At 43.1% G+C, this 24,862-nt stretch overlaps 2 protein-coding genes across 2 annotated transcripts in view; both read left to right on the top strand.

The window, feature by feature from the left end:
- The window catches only part of LOC131881877 (uncharacterized), a 2,836-nt gene extending 1,466 nt beyond the window's left edge, over window positions 1-1,370 (top strand). Inside the window, exon 2 of the mRNA XM_059228868.1 lies at window positions 30-1,370. Within this exon, the coding sequence (XP_059084851.1) occupies window positions 30-1,266 (1,237 nt within the window). The 3' untranslated portion in view covers window positions 1,267-1,370. The remainder of the gene's footprint in view (window positions 1-29) is intronic.
- Window positions 1,371-3,000: 1,630 nt separating this feature from the next.
- On the top strand, window positions 3,001-11,231 carry LOC131881933 (cyclin-L1-like; the record flags this gene model as incomplete). Its single annotated transcript, XM_059228931.1, is given in 7 exon segments — window positions 3,001-3,167; window positions 4,654-4,838; window positions 4,933-5,053; window positions 5,172-5,236; window positions 8,794-8,998; window positions 10,092-10,609; window positions 10,782-11,231. Coding segments are annotated over 7 exon segments (1,433 nt in total), but the record flags the coding sequence as incomplete, so codon positions are not given.
- Between the last annotated feature and the right edge of the window lie 13,631 nt (window positions 11,232-24,862).

The raw sequence follows: 24,862 nt of genomic DNA on the forward strand, positions 1-24,862 counted from the left end.
GAGGAAATGGAAACCCAATTTGAGGACACCTCAATGGCCATGAAGGACGTGGCCGGCTTCTCAAATGGCGATGTGTTCTTTCACACGTCCTACTACACCCGTCAGAGTCTCAGCACACCCAGGAGCGTGAAAGAACTCAAAGAGTCACTAAAAGGTAAAATGGAGAGGTTGACCACTGAACAACTGCATCATATCATGAGCTCGGAAAAAATGCTTCCCGTCATGGCTCGCACTGAAGCCAGAGGGTTGAGGAATCTCCAAGAGAGGACCACCCTTAGAGTTACCATCTGTTCCAACATCACTAGTCTTGAGATGGAAGAGGTTATTCTGGTGTGCTTCCCAAGTAAATCAAAAGCCCTTCACTTCAAGCAGATTGTAGTCAATGCAGATCGGATCACTGATTGCGCCAAAATCTGGGTGGACGTTCTGCTCGACGTGTGGTGCACGAGTCGCCCTTCACTACCACGAGCAGAATTCCTGCTCGACCGGTTTCAAAGTGTGACGGAACCAATGACGGTCTACTTTGCCGCCAAAAGTGTACTCGATAGTCGGCAAGTGGTGTGCTCAGACTGCGGAGAGACATTTCCCATGGTGACAGCCAAGAAACGGGAGGCCTGGAACCGACACCAAGAGATGCACAAACTGCAGAAGTTCGAGTGCGACTGTGACGTGAGCTTGAACACCAATGTGGAGAAAGAGAACCACGTGAAGCTTTTCCATTGCAATGGCAAGTACCTGAAGTGCGCCGATTGCGAGTTTATTGGGTCAGAGAAGGAGTTGTCAGAGCACCGCAACTTCAACCATCAGACCTACATTTGCGATATTTGTGGAACCGTGAGCATGAACCTCAAGCGCCACAATGGCCATTTGCTCACACACAGGGTTTCCAAATGCGACGTTTGTGGCGAGGAGTTCCAGGGTCCTTCGAAGCTGTTTCGCCACAAGAGCAACGTCCATGGGAAGGACTTTAGTTGTGAGGACTGCGGGCACGTCTTCAAGGGTAGATTGAAGTGGATGTTGCATAAAAAACGAGCGCACGAGGAAGGTGCCAGGTTCATTTGTGATCTGTGCGGTCAGAGCTTCAACCGTAAACTAACGATGAAGCGCCACAAAATCAGTGTTCACATCAAAAACCGACCTTTTGTCTGTCGCTATGGTTGTGGAGCAGATTACAATGACGAATGCAATTTACGGACCCATGAAAAACGCCGCCACGGAGGCGTGTTCAAACAGGGCAGCTTTCTTTACATCTACAAGAATATTTAGTACATGTTCCAGATTTCAAAAATCAACACAATATGGTCATTTCTTTTCGTTGCTGTTGCTGTAATTCTTTCACGCGGAATAATCATTACGAAGCCATTACCATTTCTGGTCGTGATGCAGTATTTCAAACCATTAATTATTAGATCTAACAGACTCGTCTTGAGCGTGCTCTAGTTGCTACGGTCCTGAAAAGCATTGCCAACTACACATGAGTGTCTACACTTTTCAAGATAGAAGGAGAGGAATTAGGATCAGGTCCATTAGTAACTGATGCTCAACCATTTCATGAAAAGGATGCTGAGGATTCACTTGCAGTTTTAGGGAAGAGTAAGTTGGAAACATGAACCAAAGGGATGACGGGTCCAAAAAATGAATCCTTACAATGCAAAAGCACTTTTTGACGGCATAGCACCGTTTTTGCGTTAAATAATGAAAAAAAAAAACTGGCTGATTTTACTTGCACTCATTAGACAGAGTATAACTTTGATCACGTTGCAACTCAATTTTGTCTTATTGAAATTAGGAAATGAAAGGAAAAAATGTCGCCCACATCTGATTCTTGTATTTTGCAATTCCAATGCTCTGAAAAAAAGAAAAGTATCGTATACATATACCAAATGGAAAGATAGTTACATGAATGCATGCACCACTCACTTTGGTGAATTATAACGTGAATTATTGTCCAAGCACGGATAGCTCAAGGAATTAAAAGCACCTGCCTAAAGGTACATGCTCCGCTCTTCCGATTAGCTTCTACCTTTTGGTAAAAGCACACACAGGGATTTTCTTCACGATCCGAAGAGTCACCCTGAAAGCGCAATTTTGACGCTAACAAACTCGAAATGGCAAGGCTGATTTTGAGGCAGCCTCGGCAGGGTAAGCCACATCAAGCAGAACTTGGAGTACTGTCTGCCGCCGACAGAGATTTTGAACGACTCAAAAAAGGTACGCTGTTGTATCAGGGCTGCCGTTGAGACCGCGTAGCTGTCAGATAGAAAGGGAAAAGTCTGGCAGCACTGTCGACGAGGATAAGACAAATTTTTAATTTTCAGGTGGCTAGGCAGGTACCTATAGCTAGACAAAGAGTTTGAAGACATTTTATTGCGTTTGTGACACCGCCGATCACTTCCCTAAAGTGTTCCGTGTCTTCTTATTCTAACATTTTCCATCCATTACCATCATGTCTTGTCATAATGAACGATCATCGTCCTAGTTGGGGTCAAGTTCCACTTGGGCATGAAATTTTGAAGTCAAATTTGTCAACACTGTCAAATTTCGGGCTGGCGTTTGAAAAAGCCATCTAAATATATCTCAACGATGCTCTTCAGGCCCATTTTCGAACCTCTCAAGCCATTGGAATCCAAGAAAAAAAATCCTGTGAAACCTATTGAAATATGTACCACCACAACCTGTCCCAGTATTCAGCCGCATAGTGAGTGGGCCTGACCATTTGTCTGGCCCAATTATGGTGCCCATCCTGACCTATCTGACTCATTGAGCAGGCCATTCTGGCCAAACTAACCTCATGGCCAATGGCCAGCCTGATTCTCGTCGACTTTCAGTGAAACAACGTTGGTGAAAAGTGGCCAGAAGCCCATCCATCATCAGTGGGAAATCGGTCTTCTCGTTGGTTCCCCCGGATGGTTCTCCGCATGACAGCTCCGCCCACCACGACCGGGCCCGGTGCGCCCACATCCACCGCCTCGCCCGCCCCCACCCCCGCCCCCGCCCCCGTGTTCGGCCGGATCGTGTTGGACATATCGAACAGTGTGTTGCCCCTGAGCAAATTGAATGGCACGCCCTCGAGCCTGGACGGCCTCTCGGAAGACATGGAGTTCCAAGTGCGATCCTTGGGCTGCGACCTCATCCAATTGGCCGGAAAACTGCTTCGTCTACCTCAGGTATGCAGAGAGAGAGAGAGAGAAAGCACCAGCCTATCCCCAACTAACCCTTATTGTAGGGTAAACGTTATTCCCCACCGATTAGTTGGCGGTGCTACTTTTTTCAATCTTAACCTGACCTTACCTAACCTAATCTAACACGATATTAATAGCCTGGAAGGTCTCTCTCCCAACGTTTCTAACAGTTTGTCACCAATTTAGAAATGAGCACCGCCAACTAATCGGTGGAGAATAACGTTTATCACCCTTGTTGTAGGTCATCCTGTGAAGTCTTAAATGAGCAGCTGACGTGACCCCATGGGAAAAAAGGTAGATCAGAGCCCAGTTTTTGAAAGCCAAGGAGTGAATCTTAGACTCTTATGTAGTGTTGGACGATCTTTTCTCGCTGTAAGGCTCACTCCTGCGCTTGAAAAAAAGGGTGGACCAAAGGTCCAATGTAGTCAATGCTCAGACTCCAGATGTCTGGCCTCTTTTTGGGTGACCCTTGATAGTGATACACCTGGGTGCCTTTCGCTGGCCTCACATATTCGTAGGGATTTTATAAAATCGGGTGTTGATCCCGTAGCCTCGTGTAAGCTTTTGGTCAAAATTCCTGATCTACCCTATATTCAAAGGACAACCCAATCCGCCAACTAATTCGTGGGTGGATCAGATATTACAAGGATGTATAACTCTTTCATATTGAGACGGTGGGATCTCATTTTTCAGTAGCAGTAAGGAAGTCTGTGGCTTCGTCGGCATGTGGTTTTCTGACTTTAGGCAATGCTGATATTTGTTACTATCCGAGCATGCTAGCTCCAGAGGAACAGGGGCCTTTGACTCACACATGGTTAGCAGCGGGATCTAAGCCAGCTTCTTTCTCTCTTTCGAAGTAATGCTAAAGAGTATTTGATAGTCGAACGGATGCTAAATAAAAGACATATCCCATTGATACCATGAATAACATGGCATTTGTTTGAATTTTGTAATAAGAATTCTTCAGTTATTGCCAAAAAATAGGGAATGATAGTGCATCATGGTCGGTCTAGGCAGGATACATCAAAAAGGTGATCAACTTCGGGAGCGAACTGGATTTTACCAGGCTTTTCCTTTACTTTTCCAGCCCTATTGGTTCTGATTTAGACTCTACCTTTTAGTTGGTGCCCCAATATTTTGAATTGGTATGATAGTAATGAACCATCTCGATATTGGGATTGCCAAAGCATCCGAGAGCAGATTTAGAAACAGGGTTTTTTTTTTCCCCCATTGGCATTTTGAGGGGTTAACCAGGAACGAAATGTAATCCCCAGGATTATTGGAATGCATGATAACTAACATTGCAAATGTAAACTCTATTATTGAACGCTGAAACTGGATGCGGTATGAAGTCTATCAATGAATAAGGACAACCGTTATATTGCATCCATTCATGAGTGAACATGGCCCGAAATTGAGCTAGGTTGAACGATCAATTCATTGTTGCAAGCGTTTCGCTTTGTCGTTTCAGGTGGCCATGGCGACAGGATGCGTGCTCTTCCATCGATTCTACTACGCCAAATCCCTGATTCGGCTGGAATTTGATGTCACGGCCATGGCGTGTTTAGGACTAGCCTGCAAGATTGAAGAGTGCCCGCGGCGCACTCGCGACATCATCAGTGTATTCACTCATATCCGACAAGTTCGGAGTGGAAAGTAAGATTTTTCAAGTGACTCCGCTATCTCAAATATATACCGATGAGTGTATGTGTATGGACCCGCTTGTGCTCATGAAACGAGTCTCTTTCAGACCCATCACACCCGTGGTGTTAGATCAAAATTACTCTGCGCTCAAGAGCAACATCATCCGAGCCGAGAGACGTGTTCTGAAGGAATTGGGATTTTGTGTCCATGTCAAACATCCCCACAAGGTAAGTTGTAACGTCATTTGTACGATTGGTCAAATCTGGATCAATTGATGCCAACTCCCCCGGGTGATCCAATATCACTGTCATTCAGAGATTGAGAGTGTTACTTCCCATGTTGCAGATTATAGTGTCCTATCTGAGGTGGCTAGAGGAGCAAGACAATCTGGAAATGCTCCAAATGAGCTGGTAAGTGACGCCTATTCATTGACCTAGTACTTTAAATACAAGTAGTTCACAGGGTTCAATTGACGGAGATTTCGAATTCTGTTCCACGAGTGTGGTCATCAAAACGCTTCACATTCAGATATACACGCTTCACATTCATTTCAAGGGTGTTTGTCATCCCATGTCTTGGCCATTGAAGGGCACTGTTCCCATGCTAAAAGACATTTGAACTGACGGACCCCTTAACGGAGTCGCCTCCTGCGAGGGTAATGTCAGTGTGAACAAGTGACCTCCCAGAAGCAATGAGGTTGCGTGAGCTTTGATTTTCCTTGTAGCGCCCCCGCAAGTAGCCATTCCAGACAGAGGATGACAAAAGACCAAATTGTTCATTTGATGGAACGAGATCGCGACTAACATAACACTTTTTGTTTCACCAGAACCAAAATTTCTCGGTGAAGGCCAACTAAGAGTCAATCCAACTTCTGCTACTTCTTGTCTTTGGTAAGTGCTGTCTGTCATCATAAGCAAGCAAGCAAACTACACTCTCCAATCCGAAGACAGACAACGACCAAGCAAGCAAGCAAGCATCCAATGAAGGAGACTTGATGGAGGCGGGTTCTCCTGCATTTGACCTCTGGAGGATTGTTGGTTGTTCTTCAGGTGGAATGGGAGTGACTGAGGGTTGAATGAAATGCTGTTTTAAACAAGGGGCGTGATGAGAGTGATGTGCCGCCACTGGGAACTGGGAATTTCTCCAGGTAAGTGCCTTTTTGTTCAAAACCATGTTATTGCAACCATAAGTGCCGAAGATATTGGTCGAGTCATGTTTCATTAAAGCATTTTTCCAATCCGCACCAACCCCCTAAATGATACCAGAAATATCAGGGTAAATGAACATTTGCTTGCATTGTATTTGAAGTCAGTTCGAGCCCTTTTTAGACCAGTGGAACTTCAATTTAGCTTGCGAGTGACGGGTTTGTAGACTTCAAGGCTGGACCAGAACTTGAGCTCAAGTGCAATGTGCACTTGGATTGTCGTCTTTTTGAGCCACAGCCTATTTATTTTCGAGCATTCCGATAATACCACAGAGCTATCACAGCCTCGGCCAAATTTTCGTCGGATACTTTTCAAGTTGACCCGGTCCCACGTGGTCGTTTCGTTTTGTCATGTTTGGCCCTTCAGTGCTGTTAGTTTACGTATTGTAGACTGTAAGTACCCAAAAAAACGTAAAAAACCACATTGCCATGGTACACACGTTAACCTGCAATATAAACGAAACTGAGAGGTTGCGCTTTGTCTATCCGAAACTTAAGAAGGAGTATTTTTATGAGAACATCCTGCTGTTGTTGCGACTTCTTCTCTGCTCATGTGCTCAGTAGTGTTTCATGTGTTTGAATGAGCTTTTTGTACCATCAAACAAGATATACTTTGTGATATCGAAACTAAGCAAAAACCTAATTTTTTCTTCATTTAGCCATTCTGATGTACATTCGGCTCGAGTCATTGTTGAGGGTTGTGTCAACCATTGTATGGGCGCAACCTTTTGTTCCCATAAGCTGCACATGGTCCCCCAAACAGAGCAGTAAGTCGGATCTGTAGATATCTGTGGATAAAACCATTTTCCAAACTCAAAAATTAAAAATCAGTAGATTAAAAAGTATTTGCTAGAAGGATGTTTTTCCCTCCAAAAAATTTTTTCTACACATTGCTGGGAAAAATGGGTTCAGACCTTGATGCCGGAACTGCCTCTCAAAAGGAAGAGGTATGGATAGTGGTTAGTGCAATATTTTAACCTGAGAGAAGTCCCGACCTTCCTCGAAAGGGAATCTTGTGGACGCTAACTACAAGTGCAACCAATACCAATACTAATCTGATAGCCAGAATGAATTTACTTATTGGAATTTTTAAAATGAACGATATGATTGCCGGTTTGCTTGGCTTTTGGAGAGGCTCACCCCTCCGATCCTAAAATGAGAGGGCTTGCAGACATTTTTTCCCCACGTGCTTGCCTTCATTTGTCTTGGGTAACTTGGCTTGTGGTGGTCTACTTGTGGTTTGTGGCTAGATTTTGTTTCGATCTTTTCGTCATGTTGAGGACGTAATAGCTTCTTTTTTTAGCAAGATCAATCAAGGTTCTATCCCTTTTACATAAGTGTTGTGTTACCAAACTTGGTTTATATCGAGCATTTTAATTGAGCTTTGCGACTGCTTGTTTAATTTGAATACTTCGGTCGTTTCCGTGAAGCGGTCGTTATGTTTGAAATGTCACTAAGTTTTAAAGTTCATTCGGGGGCGGCATCAAATGTCAAGTCCATTACCAATCACAAAAGTTTATGATTGTTGGCACTCATTGAAAAATGTAATTCTGCCCGCTGTCAAATTTGGTCCTTATAGAAAAATCCAAAAAAAAAATTGGTAACTTTAAGGATATTGGCGTTCAATCTGAGCAATAATTGAAGAAAGCGATAAGATCACAAGTGGTACTTATGATTTTGCAAAATAAAGAAACCTGCTAAGATAGATTCGAGTATTTCTCTGACAAATGGGGATAAAATGATGGCTTGATAGAGGATTTGGTCCTAAATAGGGTAGGAGCCGGGAAAAAAACCCTAAACAGGACATTATAGAAAAAGCGAGCTGTAAACTCGGCTTTTATGAGCAAGTGCGTATTTAATTTTTGAAAATTAAATGAGTGCTGCCCTAGATTAGTGTGATGAGAAAGGGGGGAGACGACTGGATCCAAGAATCCAGCTCTAATTCAGAGATATTCCCGCTTTGTCTTCACAACCAATATTAAATATTACTTCACCTTCGGGAATGACCGCAAGTTCACCCATTTAAGCCTTAAAAGAGCAACTCAATGCGTAATATATGTAGATACTGCTAAGGAGCTTGAACTTGGCTAGCCTGGGATTGAAGCAGGATTCGCCAACGAACAAAAAAGCGGACGCTCTACCAATACGGTACTGCATCTAATCTTCAAGTCGTCAGATTAGACCCAAAAAAATCAGGTTTTGAATAAACATATGTAAATATAGGAAACAAATATGTTTGGTCCATGTTATTGTGTAAGTATGTGGCTTTTATTAAAATTCACTGCTTTTTCAACAATTAATGAACTGAGACCAGTTTTTTAAACGGTCGTACCTCTGAGTTAATGCTTGGACATAACCCAGAATGAGCACCCGCTCAACACTTTGCCGAAAGTCCCTAGTGACCTCCTAAAACAATGCGATGACGTCATCTCCTTTTTCTGATGCTGCAATGTCTCAAAGCTGAGGGCTTTTCAGTTTGAAGGCAAAGCAAGTGATCCAGCCAATGACGCACCTTGGTCGACCTCAATGTTTCCTTTCGATTCTTTTCCAGGAACAACAAAAGCCTCCTGAGTGTGATTATAAAACAGCATTTCATTCTACGTCGTCCGACGTCACGCCCGTCGCCCTCTTTGGCACACTCGTGGAACAGATCCCGATCAAATGACCCGAAATCTCCCGTCTAAAGCTCTACACACGAGAGCTCTGTCCAACGTGTCCCTGGAGCGCCCAACCATGTTTGTTTTTCTTTTGTTGTCTCCCCAGGAATTTCATGAATGACAGTCTGCGCACGGATGTGTTTGTGCGATATCCCCCGGAGACGATCGCCGTGGCTTGCATCTATCTGTCGGCGCGAAAGCTCAAGATTCCCATGCCCAAGGATCCCACGTGGTTCGACGTCATCGGAGTCGAGGAAGACGATATCAAGGATTGCTGCTATCGCATGATTTGTCTCTACAACAAGAAGAAGGTGAGCAGAGAAAATTGACTCATTAGAACATGTATCCCTTCTCCTAGTCACTAACTTGGGCGAGGTGTAATTTTGACACCCAAAATTATGGGTACTTTTGGAAATCAGAATACCAATTGCAGTTACCTTAGGACCCTGATAAATGTGATCGATTTTAAACGCATTTAAAAATGAATTATGAAACCATTTTTGTTGCTACTGGGATTCATTGGCTTCATGCCTTGGGTGTCTAGCTTTTAGATTTAAAATCTATTGGTTGATTAAGTTTTCTTATTCAAAGTAGGATCAGAAATTGGTGTCCCTTCGTTTTTTAATGGGCCCGGCTCAGAGTGGCCAAGTTCGATCTTGTTTCGCAAGGGATTACGAGTACTGAAGCCCTCAAAGGTTTGTTTTAAGAGAGCCCTTTTTAAATAGTCTGTTGAGGCATTGAAATGACAATTAAAGTTAGATTCAAAAAGTTCATGCTGCGTGATGAAGGAACTTGAATAATCCTAAATTGGGACACCCATCATCAAGTGGCAGGCTCATCGAGAGACCTGCCATCTGACTCCATATTAAATAAAACTCTGATGGTCCATTCTATTATTGGCTATTTTATCAAAATTATTATTGACATGCACCGTTCGTTGGTAATTTGAATGACTTCCAGCTAAACACAGAAAGTTCATCAACCAATTACACAAACACATTGCCCTTTGAATTGATTGGCTTGTTTCAATGGAAAGTGTGAAGTGATGCGGTTGAAATAGGACTCGAGATAAGTAATTGTCCTTTTGTTGCCCTTTGACGATCCATGCAAAGTTCAGCCCGTTAAGGTAGTTGACATTATTTACCCAAGGTACTTGTACGTCATATCAAGGAATTGCTGTAAATACAGAAGTATTTTTTTTCTATTTATGTGAATAGAGCCCTCATATCTTAGTTAGATCAAGGCAGTCCAAGCGGCGGGCGACATCAGACTTTTGTGTACCTGTAAAAAATACCGTAGAAGTGGAAAGCAAGACAAGATCGATGCAAATTCAAGTCCTCATTATCAGGACCGTTTCTATTTGCTTCCTTTTATTTTCACTCGTTGATGATGGTTCATTTTCAGCCCAATCAAGATGAGCTGGAAGCCCACATTGCTTCCTTGCGACACAAGTTAGACGAGAGTCGGCGGGCCGCTCGAGAGCAGCAAAGCAGTCGAGCCAGCAAGCAGGACACGCCTAACGTGTCGAGTCCCGCCTCGAGAACAAACTCGCCCTCTCGGCTGGCTGCAACCGTGACTACGGCTAGCAAATTGACACTCACAACCACCACCACCACCTCGACGTTCTCCGGCAAGGCCTCGGGCAAGAGCTTAAGTTCCTCGCAAACCCTCACTGTGATCTCAGCCAACGTGCCCGTTGTTCGCAACGCTGGCAACGGGAGTCAATCTCGTGGGTCGCGCTCCAGAAGTCGAAGTAGGACCCCGTCGTCACGGAAACGTAAAAAGCATCGCCGCCGGTCGGGTTCCACAGATGGGCTTGATCGGAAGAGGGGCGGGTCACGCCGTCGGACGCCCTCTCGAACGCCCAGTTTGTCGCCCAGTGTGAAAAGCTCGAGTCGGAAGAGCAAGAAGAGCCACCATCGGTAAGTTGGCAAGGTCGAAACCTCAAAGTTCAGCGAGGTACTTTGGGTGGGGATGGGGGGAGTGGTCATGCAGCTGGCAATTATTTCATTTATTTTATCTGGATTGATCTTTAAGAACCTTTTCCAATTCAATATGAGGTTACAATAGCCACTTTCTCACTTTCTCATACAGGGACAAAGGACGTCACCGATCGAGATCGCCTCGAGATTCTCGCCACTATCTCTCTTCATCGGGAGTTCGCTCCGCCAACAACGGGTCAAGTGCTAGAGACTACGATTATCGAGGAAAATCGAGCAAGCGAGATCACGATCATCGGGACGATTACCATAACAATCGAAGATAATAAAACATAGCGAGAATTTTGTATGTAACGAGATGTCGTCTCATTTTCCACGCAAATAAAAAAAAACCAACGTCGAAGAACGCCAATGAACTGAAATGGCCAAGAAGAAGGTTCTGCCCAACCAAATGTGGCCGCGTGGCCCAACACCTTCCAGGCCACTTTCAGGAGCTAAAAAATCCCCTAATATAGGGACCAATTGTACTGTCGCAATTGTTTCTTGTATTTTTCAATACAAAAGTTTGTGCATATATGTGTAATAAATAATGAACCCAACTCGATTCTTGCTGACTATGCTTTCCTTGGCTCTTGAGGTCAGGCTAACAATTACAAGATGGATGGATCGTTGATCGTAGCATCCGATGTCAGGATCGATTTCAGAGCGGCTCGTGGACTGAACTGATGTCATGAATCTGCCTGCGCCTTCATATCGTAAGACTATTTGATCAATGCTTTGTGTTTTAGGTCAGTAATTGTTATTCAAAAAAAGCAGAGCTTTCAATTCGGCTTTACTGTCTTGCAATCTGCCGTCGCGCACAGATTATTACCATCAGTGGTGTACCCTTGAAAACAAGATAAATTGGGCGAAGACTAAGAGTGTTGCAGGTCCTTACTTTAGGTGAATTGGTAACCATTCATGGAAAAGGACCTCTACAATCAGAAATCATACCCTATCAAGGCAATGTCCTCTTAGATTCCGATGGCGATTAATTTTATCTTTTACTCTTTGTTTAAACTATTGCATATGTTTTGTTCAAAAAGGAAAATACATTTAGTCACGCCGAACTTCTTTTTCACTAGTGCAAAGTATTTTTCACCCTCCAAGTCAATAATGTGTCTTGATTTAAAAAACAAATCGAAGGTCGAGACTTGGGTCTCCATTTGATTAACTTTGCGCATAAATGGATTGATTGGTAAGAAAAAAAAAATATGATTAGAATCCTGGATACATAAGTGTTGATATAGAAGGAGCTTCATCTAGTTTCGAGCCATTTCGGGAGTACTGCCATTGTCAATTGGAGAGTACCAAATCTGTGGGACGGCATCTAAATCTTGTAATGTGCCGATATTGCATTGAATGCTTCAGACTTCAGAAGTACCCCTCCCATCACTAATTCCTAACCATTATTTATGAAACAGGCGAGCAACAACAACAAACTTTCGTATTTGTAGAGTGCAAAGAGGTGTTCTATGTTCGTTTTTTAAGTGTTCTCCCTTGTTCGAAAGAACTAAATGAACAAGAGTTGATAATTAAAAAGATCAAACGAACAAATGTACAATAAAAAAATGCTCTTCTCTTTAACGGAGCCCCTCCTATGGTCATTCAAAAATGAACTCTGAGATGACAGCTGGGCAGCTTGCATACACTGGAGGTTGCGTTGTTTGCCTTTCGTCCATGACGGAGCGTATTGTAACTTTCGAAGATTGTTTTGTTTGAAATCAAAAGTGTTGACGGTTTGAATCCACAGAAACAGTTTATCATAAAATCAACCTAATAAATAAACGAAGTGCTAAATTGTAACACCCATTCATCTGACTTCCCACAAGTAAAGGACTTAAGCAATAATGGTTCAATGCAATAGCTTTAGTTGGGCTGGGACGGAAAGGGCTCACTCAATCTCTAAACACACAAACAGGGCCCAAATGTAGGTATAAATCCATGTAGCATTCATACTGCTACAACAAAGCAAGCAAAAAAATTGACTACATGATTAATAGAAGCATCCCACAATCATGCTAGCTTCCTAAATACCATTCAAATCCGAAATCGTATTATCTAATCCGTTTGGACATAAATAAATCATTCAATAATTGGAGGCAAACTGCCAAATCGGCCCTAGACAGGTCCATGAGAGATGATGAGAGACTTATGCCGTGAACAAGCGCGCCAAGTCGTCTCTGATCTAACGCCTCCATGAATAACGCTAGAGTATGTAGAGCAGCTTGACAGCTGTCATCTCAAAGTTCACTTTTGAACGACCATACGACTCCTTATCCTTCAGGTTGACAAGTAGGGGGTGGTTTTCGACCCAATAGCATGCCAATAATACTACTAGCATTCAAAGTTAACTTTGCTCTCTCAGCTATTGAATATTAACTCTCAGGGACACTGGGATTACTGATTAGGTTTAGCAACGGACTTCTAGAGATGTGGACTGCGAACAGAAGCGAAAGATTCTCTCGTCTCTTGAACCATTTACTTTATTCAAAATAAACACTGCATGGGATCACGCAAGATCTTGTCGAAGAAATAAACAAATTTGATCCTAAAACCATACCTAGGGTAATCAGGAGATGTGGCCAAAGTAATTTAGTAATCACTACATAAAACTCAAATTTTTGACCTGCTCTTGGTCAGCTATATAAGCTTTTAACAAGATAATTTTTTGTGGACTTCTTTACTACGAGTACTATTGGGATAGGGATCCTAGGCACATCAAGATGAGAGAGGCATTAATCTTACTTTATTGAGCTTTTGATTGATATAATGTCTGATCAACCAGAGAATTAGAGTTAACGGATCTAACTAGCCCTTGAATATACTGGGATTGATCAGGAATTTTAGTCAAAAACTTGCACAATTCGGACATAAATTCTAGTATTTTTTTAACCTCCTGGGTTGAGATATTTTATCTACAAATTATGATTTCTTTTACATTTTCCTTTCAAAACAATTTTTGGCAAAACCATCAAATAAATCTGGATTTGGGTGCCCAACCCAAAGGTTCTCAACCTTTTAATTCTTGTTGTTAATGTAATTTGCCGATTAATCAGATTTTGTACTGTTACCCAAAAAAGTAACGCGCTAACGTTACTTTTCAGAAAAGGTAACGCGTTTCTTACCGCTACGGGGAATGGGATCCCCTGCACTTCAAGGAGAGTTCAAGTTTGAACTTCATTATCTTGCCAAACTCCTTCGCAAAATTAGAAGTGAGAGAAATCGACCTATAGTTACTGGGGAGCGACTTATCTCCCCCTTTGAAAATTGGAACAAAATGAGCTAGCTTCATTCAGAGAAGAGGGGAACTTGCCCTGGTCCAAGATGCAACGCATCAAGTACGAGAAAACAGGAGCAAGAACCAGTGAGCATCTCATCAGAAACTGAGATGTCACTCCATCAGGGCCAGGGGAGCTCGAGAGTCTCAAGTCCCTGATGGCCTCTAAAGCATCCTGATCTGTGACTATAAGATCATCTAAACGCTGAACTTGACAAGCCTTGCCAGTCCCAACAAACTCATCAATAGAGCAATGGACTGTTGCTCCTAAACTCAATGGGATTGAAAACACACTAGAGAACTGATCTCCAAGCATGTTAGCCATAGACTCTACATTGTTATAGCTTCCCCATCGACCTCAAAAGGCCCTACAGGGTGTTTGATCTTTCTCTTAGAGTTTGCGTAAGTGAAAAACGCCTTCGGATTCGACCTCACCTCCTGAACTACTCTACTTTCCTTTTTCAACTGATCTGTCTCAATGGAAGCTTTAGTTCTACCTTGGATTAACTCTGAAGTGATGTTGATTAAATGATGATATCACTTCAAGATACTAAGTTCGAATGTCTTTATTTTCATTTCACGACACCACAACGAGTACATATTGCGAGTCTACATCACCACCTCCCGAGCACTCCGCTACAGGGGCTCCCCGCCCAGATCCGGACTAACCGGGTCGATATCTATCCGGTGGCCGAGTACATCTTCCGGCACGCATCACAGTCCAGTCGGGAGGATAAGAGCCGTCAAAAACAGCCGGTTTCAAACGGTCAATTGATACCCACTTTCGACAGCCATCCACATCTAGTAAGAAAGCTTTAGGTGTACGCCGTAGAATAAGATAAGGACCCTCATATGGAGTTTCTAACAGCTTCCGAATTCTATCCACCCAAATCCAGACATACGGACTGGAATCTAGGTGAGGAGGAACATGTGAGGGGCGATGCCCATGGAATAGCGTTGGAGTAGGCACTAGATCCGTCAAGTTGTTTCGGAGGGCACGGAAAAGGTTATTAGGAGAAATGTTGATAGGGCTGGAATCGCAAACTGCTCCTGGGACCCGCAGGCTTGTCCCATACAACACTTGAGCCGGTGAGAGTTGAGAATTGTCCTTGGGCGTTGAGCGTATTCCTAACAAAACCCATGGAAGGTGCTGCACCCAATGACATCCAGCTAGCCGAGCGCGGAGAATATCTTTCAACTGACGGTGAAATCTCTCCACTGTGAACGTGTGTGTCGGGTAATCTTGGCTCGTTGACAATCCAGGCATTGCCTGGTCCAGGCGGTTACGTCCCGATTGAGGCTGTGCCAAACGAAAAATTTCGATATCAAACGCTTGCCGGCCCTCGAACCCGGGTGGGCCGTACAATGAATCGAATCGAAGATTTCGCGCCGCAAAGAGCTTGGTATCCAAGGACGTGGTCTGGTCAAGGACACATCACAAAGTAACGTTATCCCAGGAGCAAATTCCAGTGTTCGAAACGACAACCCTGTCAATGAAGTCTTCACCATATTAGTTTCTGGATCCGAAGCTTGTGCCTCGAAAATGGTCTGCGCTGACACAGCTTCCTGCATTGTCATCAGGCGAGAAAGAGCGTCGGCAACCACATTGCTTTTCCCCGACACATGTTTGATCATTGTTGTGAATTCCGAAATAAAAGAAAGCTGGCGTGCTTGACAATTAGATACAGGGTGCGAAAGTGAGGGGTTTATGGTCGGTGAAAAGACATATATTCTGGCCCTCTATGAAGTGCCGAAAATGTTTGATGGCCAAGTAGATTGCCAGTGGCTCCTGATCAAATGTACTGTATTTGATTTCCGGTGGTCTCAACTTGCGAGAAAAGAAGGCTAAAGGTTTCCAGTGGCCCTGAATTTTCTGCTAAAGAACTGCGCCCACAGCCACTCCTGACGCATCGGTAGTCAAAGCGTACGGGGCAGACGAACAAGGAAAGTTGAGCAGAGTGGCATGCGCTAGCTTGTTTTTGGCCTGGCAAAACCGGAACTCGAAATCAGGAGACAGGGTGAGTATTTTAGGATTTCCTCCTAGCAAGTTGTGTAATGGTGCCAGAACTCCAGCCAATCCAGGAATAAAGCAATGGTAAAAACCAATCATTCCAATAAATTCCCGCAACTTGGCCACCGNTGGATAGCAACCTCAGTTACTTGGAGCGTTTGTCCATTTTAAACTTGGACTCTCTTAAAGAGACGAAAAAATGTGAATTAGTGTGGACATTCAAAGCTTTCCATGGTCTGGTAGATTTTGACCTGGGCGGTGTTGACTATCCTGCATTTTACTACCTTGAGGAAAAAATGTTCAAAAATTCTAGAGCTACCATGCGAAATGAGTAGTGGATACCTCCCTTCAGATCTCAGTCTAAGAGAAATGCATTCGCAATGCGTTCGGTCGCCAACTGGAACCAACTGCCCGTATCAACACGTGAACAAACACATCTTCGTAATTTGACATTTACCAAAATGGACTCAATAAGATCGTAATTAAATGATATTTTTCCAATTTCCAATACTCCTCTATCGCCCTCACTTGTGTTGGAGTGGAACCATACAAATACAAAAAATACTCCCTAGGGACAGACAGAGAAGAAAAATAGGTGATAGTGCTCGGTTGGGGCTAGCAACAGGGGAGAAGAGAATGACAATGACCTACTCTTGGCTAACCCAACAGCTAGCCTCAGCCAACATACACTAACTCGGCTACAGAAGCAAACAGATGTCAATGGAATGAAGTAGAACAAAAGAAAGTTCTAGAACCTATTTTTTTTGAAAATGCTAAACTAATCAGATAGAATACAACAAGAAAAATCAACTACATTTACAAGTACAGGAAATGAACAGACCTAACAATCAAATAATGAAATACTCCTTAAATCAAAAATACATGAAATAACCTGGAAATGGGATGAAAATATTGACAGACGAAAACAGTGAAATACGACATGAACATAAAATAAAAGATATAAGACTAAACGACAAGTGATAGGAAGAAGAGAAAGCTAAAAGAACATATGTGTCTTACCTTAAGCAGCCACGCAACCACTTACACCACACCACACTCACACAGGCCGTTCTGTCAAGATCATAGGCAACAAATCGTGCAACTGCTCTCAACAAAAGACGGGACTGAAGTGGAATAGGGTTGACACCGACGGGGTTTGAACCCACGACTCCTAAGGTGGGAATTTTTGCTTTATCAACGCTGCCTCTGAGACCGCTCGGCTACACCAGCAACAAAGTTGTGATTCAACGAGATCATTATTCAATTTAAAAACATAAATGACCTATGTTCCATGGGCAATCTTGCTTCATTGATAATAACGTTACTGTCTTAGTGCAAAGCAATGCCCTAACTTGGCGGGCATAGAAAAGCCGTGTTGATTCCTCTCTTTAGAGTCCATGGATCCTCTTGTTTTCCAACCAGACACCCTTGTGGTTTAGGGGTCATTGATGAAGAGATTGAAAAGTGATGGTGAGCATGGGTTACCTTGGGGGACCCCATTTGTTGAGAGAAAGCCTTGAGATACTCGCTTTCCAGATTTTGTATATAGAGTTGTGGATTGTAGGATGTTGAACAATAGGACAACAAAGGGACTGGGAGAAAGCTCTAGAGAAGGCATGAACTAGCATCCCGCTATTGTTGTTCCTCTTACATTGACGGCAATAATCGTATCAGATTTGTACGGTATAACAGGTCTGGTTCTGGGGAGTTGGTGAGGCAAGTATCCATACTCCCTGAGGGGCATCCTCGTCCTCCAGAGCATATTGCATGCTGTATAAATGACTTTTTGTCAGGCATAAAAGTTTGAAACTTTGCCTTTGCGAGACATGTTTCTCATGAAAACGTCACACCATGCAGGGACTCTATAGAGAGGAAACGACACGGATTTCCCCTCATCGCCAACTTAGGCCATTGCGTTGAATCAAGACATTAACTCCAGTACAAATAAAACAAGATTATCCGTACTGCATAGTACATTAAGGTGTTTTTAATTAAATAATGATCTCCTTGATATACAACTCCATCCATATACTAAATATTTCTGAATTAATCTTGAAAGTCAGAAGAATAAATGAACATCAAATTAATCAAAAAACAATCAAATTGTTTTTCGATTGAAATTGGTGAAATATTGCGTAAAATTGGCTCAAAAACACACATAGATAGAAAATCATCAAGAGTCATTTTATTAATTGATGGGTGATGTACACTGACAAAATATAAAAAAATGTATGGAATAAGCAATAAAAGTGCATGCACATAAATGCTAACATATTAGAATATCTTGGATGGACAATTGATAATTTTGTCTAAACCCACACATTTGACAAAAAACATCAGGCGGCATTGGTGAGAAAGGAATGAGTTATCTTTTTGTAGAGTTTAAATTTCTACTTATTAGGAAGTTAGCATAAAAGGCAGGCATTATTTAAGGGGCACAGAGAAATATCAAAGTACAGTAGGCTAGATCTCAATTTACACTTTGGACTCCAATAAATTGTTTTCTTGCAATTGCATCCAAAATACCAAAATAGTCAAATAAAACAGGTTCCATATCTCTTAAAATTATTATTTCATGATTATGAAGCATCCAAATGAGTTTAAAGAACCATACGTAGCTCAGAGCTACAGTATGTCTACTTTTGGATTGAGGCCATTCCTAGAGTGAGAACCATAGTTTCATAACAAATGCGTCAAATTACTTGANTGATTACCAATCCATTCTCGGTCAGTTTACTGAATAGAATTCGAAGGTGCTCGAGATGGTCACTCTCGGTTTGGCTAGCCACCAGAATATCGTCCAAGTACACGTACACAAACGAGAGATCCCCCAGAACCGAATCAATCATTCTTTGAAATGTCTGGGCCGCATTGCGAAGTCCAAATGGCATTTTCAACCACTCGAATAACCCGAATGGTGTTATTACAGCCGTCTTATGGATATCTTCTGGAGCCTGTGGGATTTGGTTGTATCCCCGAACCAAATCGATCTTCGAAAATATAGTTGTTCCATACAAGCCATTCGCAAAATCTTGAATATGGGGCACCGGGTACCTGTCCGGTATCGTAATGTCATTCAAATTGCGGTAATCTCCACAAAATCTCCAGGTGCCATCAGCTTTTGGCGTGGCGTGAAGTGCCGAAGCATAGTTGCTTTTGGAACGTCTGCATATTCCTAAATCCATCATAGTTTGGAAATCTTGTTTAGCCGCCAACAATTTATGCTCATTCAATCGACGTGCCTTTGAAAATACCGGGTGGCCTGATATAGGCAAATGGTGGTAAATGCCATGTTTGGGTTCACGCAGATTGAATGACGGGGTAATGAGCTCAGGAAACTCGGTCAAGAGATTCGAGTATTTATTCATATGGACAGGCAACACCATGGTTAAAGATGGGGCAAAAGCATGGCCCAGACTGCCATAGATCGAACATTTCGTGGTAGAATCAAAAAGACGAGAGTTTACAAGATCAATGACAAGATTGTTGGCTCGTAAAAAATCTGCTCCTAAAATTGCTTGTTTCAGATCGGTTAGATAGAAATTCCAGACATACAACTGCTTGCCGAATTTCACTGTCCGAGAGGTCATCCCATAACAGAGAAAAGCAGAGCCATTGGCTGCAGAGAAAAATGGTTTCCCCCGTAGTGATGCTTTGACATGGGATGGAACAGGCAGAACACTAATCTGGGCGCCAGAATCAACTAAGTAAGTTAGATTATTTATTGAATTCGTAACAAATAAAAGTCGACCTCCTACGCCCATTACTGAAGATCGACTTCGCCGTTTCCTGTTAGTACCTCAACCTTGAATCTCTGACTCCGTGGAACAAAAGAATATGGTTTCTCGCACTTGATTGCTTTGGGACCAAACTTCTGATGAAATTGACACAAAGTGGTCCGCCGTGCCCAAGGAGGGGAGGATTCTATCTTGCCTTTTCCGGACACTGCTTGAATTGCTCCCATCTTAGTCGAAATCAGTANCACTTTGGACTCCAATAAATTGTTTTCTTGCAATTGCATCCAAAATACCAAAATAGTCAAATAAAACAGGTTCCATATCTCTTAAAATTATTATTTCATGATTATGAAGCATCCAAATGAGTTTAAAGAACCATACGTAGCTCAGAGCTACAGTATGTCTACTTTTGGATTGAGGCCATTCCTAGAGTGAGAACCATAGTTTCATAACAAATGCGTCAAATTACTTGAAATTTGGTCAAGATGTGTCTGAAAGAATTTTCTACAAATAATATGTTTGACAAAAGAGAATTTGTTGATTGTGTTTTGAGCAAATTTTTGTTTTATCAAGAAAACCTAATTAGCACTTTTCATTTGTTGTACTTTAAGACATGTTTAAAGTCATTTTAAGTTTATCTGAATGCCTGGTTTTAAGCACATACCATCAATGGTTACGAAAATGATATTAGTCACATATTTTGTTTAATAATTACGCCAATAACTGACAGTCAAAAATTTCAGCGGCAAAAGTTTAGGCCTTACTTGGCGGGAAAGGTTTGGTGATCACAAAAAGGTGGCGTTTCCTTGCTTTAGTGTCCTTGCACCATGTTAAGTTAGAAATAACTCACTGCAGGACCTCGTGAAATTAATTCTTCCATGTGCGTTCACATGCATTATGGAAAGCTTTTTGGTTCCGCCGCGAATCTTCCTCTTCTTGATGAAACGGAATTCTTCGCGATCTAAAACTTCCCGCACTTGCGAGGTGAACACACAGCAGGCTTGGATGTTTGTCTGAATTGTCGTAGAAATTGACTGGAATAATTGATTTTGTAATCCTGAGAGGTCATTCTTCCCAACAAAACAAAACCATTTAGGAGGACAAGGGTTATTTGAAACCTCTAAGTCGCCATAGACCTTATGAAAGCATCGAAAAACCACTAGAAGTGACTTTTTTTTTCTTGGCACTGAAGGAGTTGCGTTACTCGCCTCCTAGGACAATGACGAAATCTGCCTAAGTAGTACTGGGGATTACATTCCCTGCAGCGGTAAGAAAAGCCCGTCAAAAGCCAAACCAAAAAGTAAATGAATAAATGGTGGAGACTCTGGGATTGTCAACATGATGTCCATAAGACTGGAACGTTTAAGGCAAAAGGTAGACAGTCTCATCTGTAATATTAGTTTGTTCTCACAACTAGTGAACAAGAGTAGCATTATTTTCCGTTCAGCTTTGATATGCCAAAGTCCGCAAAAACACACCATAAAATCCCCAGTGAAGACAACATTGAGATTGAAGTTCACAGCCGAGACTTACTCCAAGATCATTTCGAATTCAAGTCTTTGGAAGGAGGACTTCTACCCGTCGTTGGGACCTCGCTACCATGAGAATAGGTGCTCTTTTCTTTGCTTTTCACTGAAGTATTGCATATCCCAAGAACATGGGAGGTGAATTCATTGGGGACTCTGCTTAGGTGATGATTAGGCACTCCGAATTTTTTTGATTAAATGAGTGAATATTTATTCTAATATTTTGCCCTTTTGGGCATTTTTAATATTCAGGCGTTTTTTGAACAAATTTTCAAAAAAATGATCTTTTTTGCAGATACTTATAAGATTCTACTTATTCTCTCAACATGTTTCGTTGACAATTATGGAAATTGAAGCCTGGTGTGGACCTTTGACCTAAGAAAATCGGCCCTGCCTACAATACTGCATTTTTGTATCCAAATCATAACTCCTTCTACAGCTTTGAAATAGCTAACCTGTCAAGTAGGTTTATTGCCTTAGTACATCACTAATTCCTTCCTTGACCAAGCTTATTACGCCAGATGGTTGCAAAGTAAATAGAAATAAGAAACAGGAAAATCTGTCCATGAGAAAAACGGAAAAATGGCAAAGTGGTAAAATGGAATATACTTCTGGGGGTAAGACGCTTTGCTCGTCATGACTTATTTGCGACTGGTAAGAAATCATTCTGTAAATGCGTTCATTTTTTATCTTTGCCACTTTTGAGACCTCCCTGTCTCCCCGCGATATCGTCGATCTCCCTAATGGCACAAATCAGGTATGATTTACCAAATTACATCAGTAATGTCTTGCTCCACACTACTTTTTTTACTTGATCCAAATTTGTGTAACGATACCAAAAAAATCCATTATATTAATAAAAAGTACACTCCGGCGGGCAGCATGTGCGTTAAACTTTGTCACGGACTTCTAGAAATTTGGACTGCAAACGAGCTTCCCGCCAAATCGACGTGCTCTTGATCATAGCAACTCTCAGCCATTTTTTTCGAAGTAAAGTAATGAAATAATAAGTGTTCCATCCACAATTAGGAGAGAAAGGTCCTGACTTTATGAACTCCCGTGTTGAATGGACACCTTGAGTATTCTTGACCCAAGCACTAGGTGGATTTCTTTGATAGCTCTTGGAGATGAAGCGCACCTAGTATTAGTTTTTTCGATCTATCTTCAGGTCTCCGGTTACTACCCTAACTAGGGCATCTGATATTAACAGGTGACTATGGAGAAGCAAATTGCTACCACCTACTTTTACTCCCTATGAGTGCAACTCATGATAAGTTGTCTGACTCCTTATTGATATGTGAAAATCGGAATTCACTTGGATTACAACTTGGGGGTCACACTCCAAGTCGAAGAAACATTTGTTTTGTGAGTTGTTATCCTCTCGGAGGTTGAATTGTGACTGTGGGATGCACGGACAAAGCTAGATGGCTGAGGTTGGAGGTCACGAATGGATCAGGTTGACAATTGTGAGGAGAATGGCAAATGAGGCACCGAGCAATTAAGTTAGAGACATGTTTATTGGTTGGGCTTCGGCGAAGTTGTGAGACAAAGAAAAACAGGGGAACAGCGACCAGCCTCTCTCTGAGGGGGAAAACGGGTGACCAGGCATAAAGAGGCAACAGTGTCAAAGACTTCCCCCAGTGTATTGACTGTAGGGAGGGGAACAATAATGGCACCTGTGTGTTCGTCAGGGTTCATAGCAAATGGTAGGACGTACTGTTCGCCCAACTCAAGTGCGTACCTCAAACGGAGCTAGGGTGTGTTCCTGAAGCGTCTCATTGAGATGTGGGACAGGACCAAGAGCCAGGCGATGGTTTGGAACACATTCTCCATCAGCGAATAACTCACTGTCGGAGTTGCTGGACCCGTCATTGCCGTGAAGGCTGTCGGCATTATTGTAAGCAATGTAGCCGTCTCTGTAGTCATAATCATTCTCTACTGGGATGGGAATCTCACTGGGCATGGTGGCAGGTTTGAGGCAGTTGACAGACACTGTGTAGTCCTTCCCGTCAACATCAAGGATGAAGGATTTGGCCTGCCACTCGAGCACCCGGAATGGGCCGTCATATGGCCGTTGTAGAGGGCGCTTCACGGCAGCATGTCGGATGAAAACAAAAGGAGCTGAACAAAGGAGTTTAGGGACATACATTGCGCGGAATGGATTGTGGTGATGAACTGGAATCTGGGCAAGTTTGCGCATGTCTTCCTGAAGCTTGGAGGTGAACTCTGGGGTAAGGGCTGCGGAGCCCTTGGAGGTGGCAATGAAATTGCCTGGGAGTCAGAGACTTTGTCCGTAGACCAGATCAGCAAGGGAAGAATCCGCCCCCTCTTCCACGCTTTCCGGATGCCAAGGAGGACAAGCAGGAGGTGTGCCATCCAATCATGATAGGCAAGGTGGGCCTTAACAGTAGATTTGAGCTGCAGGTGAAACCGTCCTACCATACCGTTTGCTTGAGGGTGGTAGGCCATTGTAATGTTCCAGATGTCACAGGTGAACTGTGTACCACAGACTTTGGTAATGTCAGTGGGCATGCCATATCTGGCCACCCAGTTTCGGAGAAATGCTTGGGCACAGTCGGCCGCAGTCATGGAGGGGAGTGGAATGGCTTCAGGCCATCATGTGAACTTGTCCACAATAGTGAATAGGTAGCTCATTCCCTCAGAGGTGGGGAAAGGCCCCGCCTGGTCCACATGGACGGAGCCAAAACAATGATCAGGCACCAGGCGGCTAGCGAGGGGTGTTTGTGTGTGCCAACCAGCCTTGGAGGCTTGGTAGTCAAGGCACCCACGACACCAGCGTCAAATCTGGGCCTTCATGCCATGCCTGATGAATAAACTGGAGAGGGCACAGAGTGTGGGTCTGAAACCATTGTGGGCCAGCCCATGGATGGAGTCAAAAACACGTTTGGTTTACTCCTGAGGCAGGGCAGGCCGGGTTTTGCCAGACGAGGTGTCACACAGGATGGAGAAATCTCCATTGAGGAAAGGAACATCAAAAAGGGGAAGGTCGGAGATTGCCGTGAGGTAAGTCGCAATTTCTTCAGACTGGGCCTGGTCATGGGCAAGCTGGGGATAGTCAATGCCAGTATCTTGTCTTGCTAGGGCGCCAAGCGTGTTGATTGCAAATGCCCGGGAAAGGCAGTCAACCACTATGTTGTTGTCTCCTTTGATGTGGCGGATGGGCGCATTGAATTGGAAGATGTAACCAAGGTGTTGAGTCCACCGTGGGAATAAGCAGCTAAATTCGGAGATTTGTGGTAAGTGAAGATCTTGAACAGCCGACCTTCGAGAAGAAACTCAAACTTTTTGATAGCCTCATGTATGGCAAGGACCTCACCGTCANGGGCAAGCTGGGGATAGTCAATGCCAGTATCTTGTCTTGCTAGGGCGCCAAGCGTGTTGATTGCAAATGCCCGGGAAAGGCAGTCAACCACTATGAACAGCCGACCTTCGAGAAGAAACTCAAACTTTTTGATAGCCTCATGTATGGCAAGGACCTCACCGTCAAAGACGTTGTACCTCTGTTGTGTTTCATTGAGTCTGCAAGAAAAGAATGCAATGGGGCTCCACCTGCCGTTTGGATGCTGTTTAGCAAACTCTGCTCCCATTGCTTTGTCACTGGCATCAATTGTGAGTGATATG

The sequence above is a fragment of the Tigriopus californicus genome, chromosome 6 (assembly GCF_007210705.1).
Source record: "Tigriopus californicus strain San Diego chromosome 6, Tcal_SD_v2.1, whole genome shotgun sequence".
NCBI lineage: Eukaryota > Metazoa > Arthropoda > Copepoda > Harpacticoida > Harpacticidae > Tigriopus > Tigriopus californicus.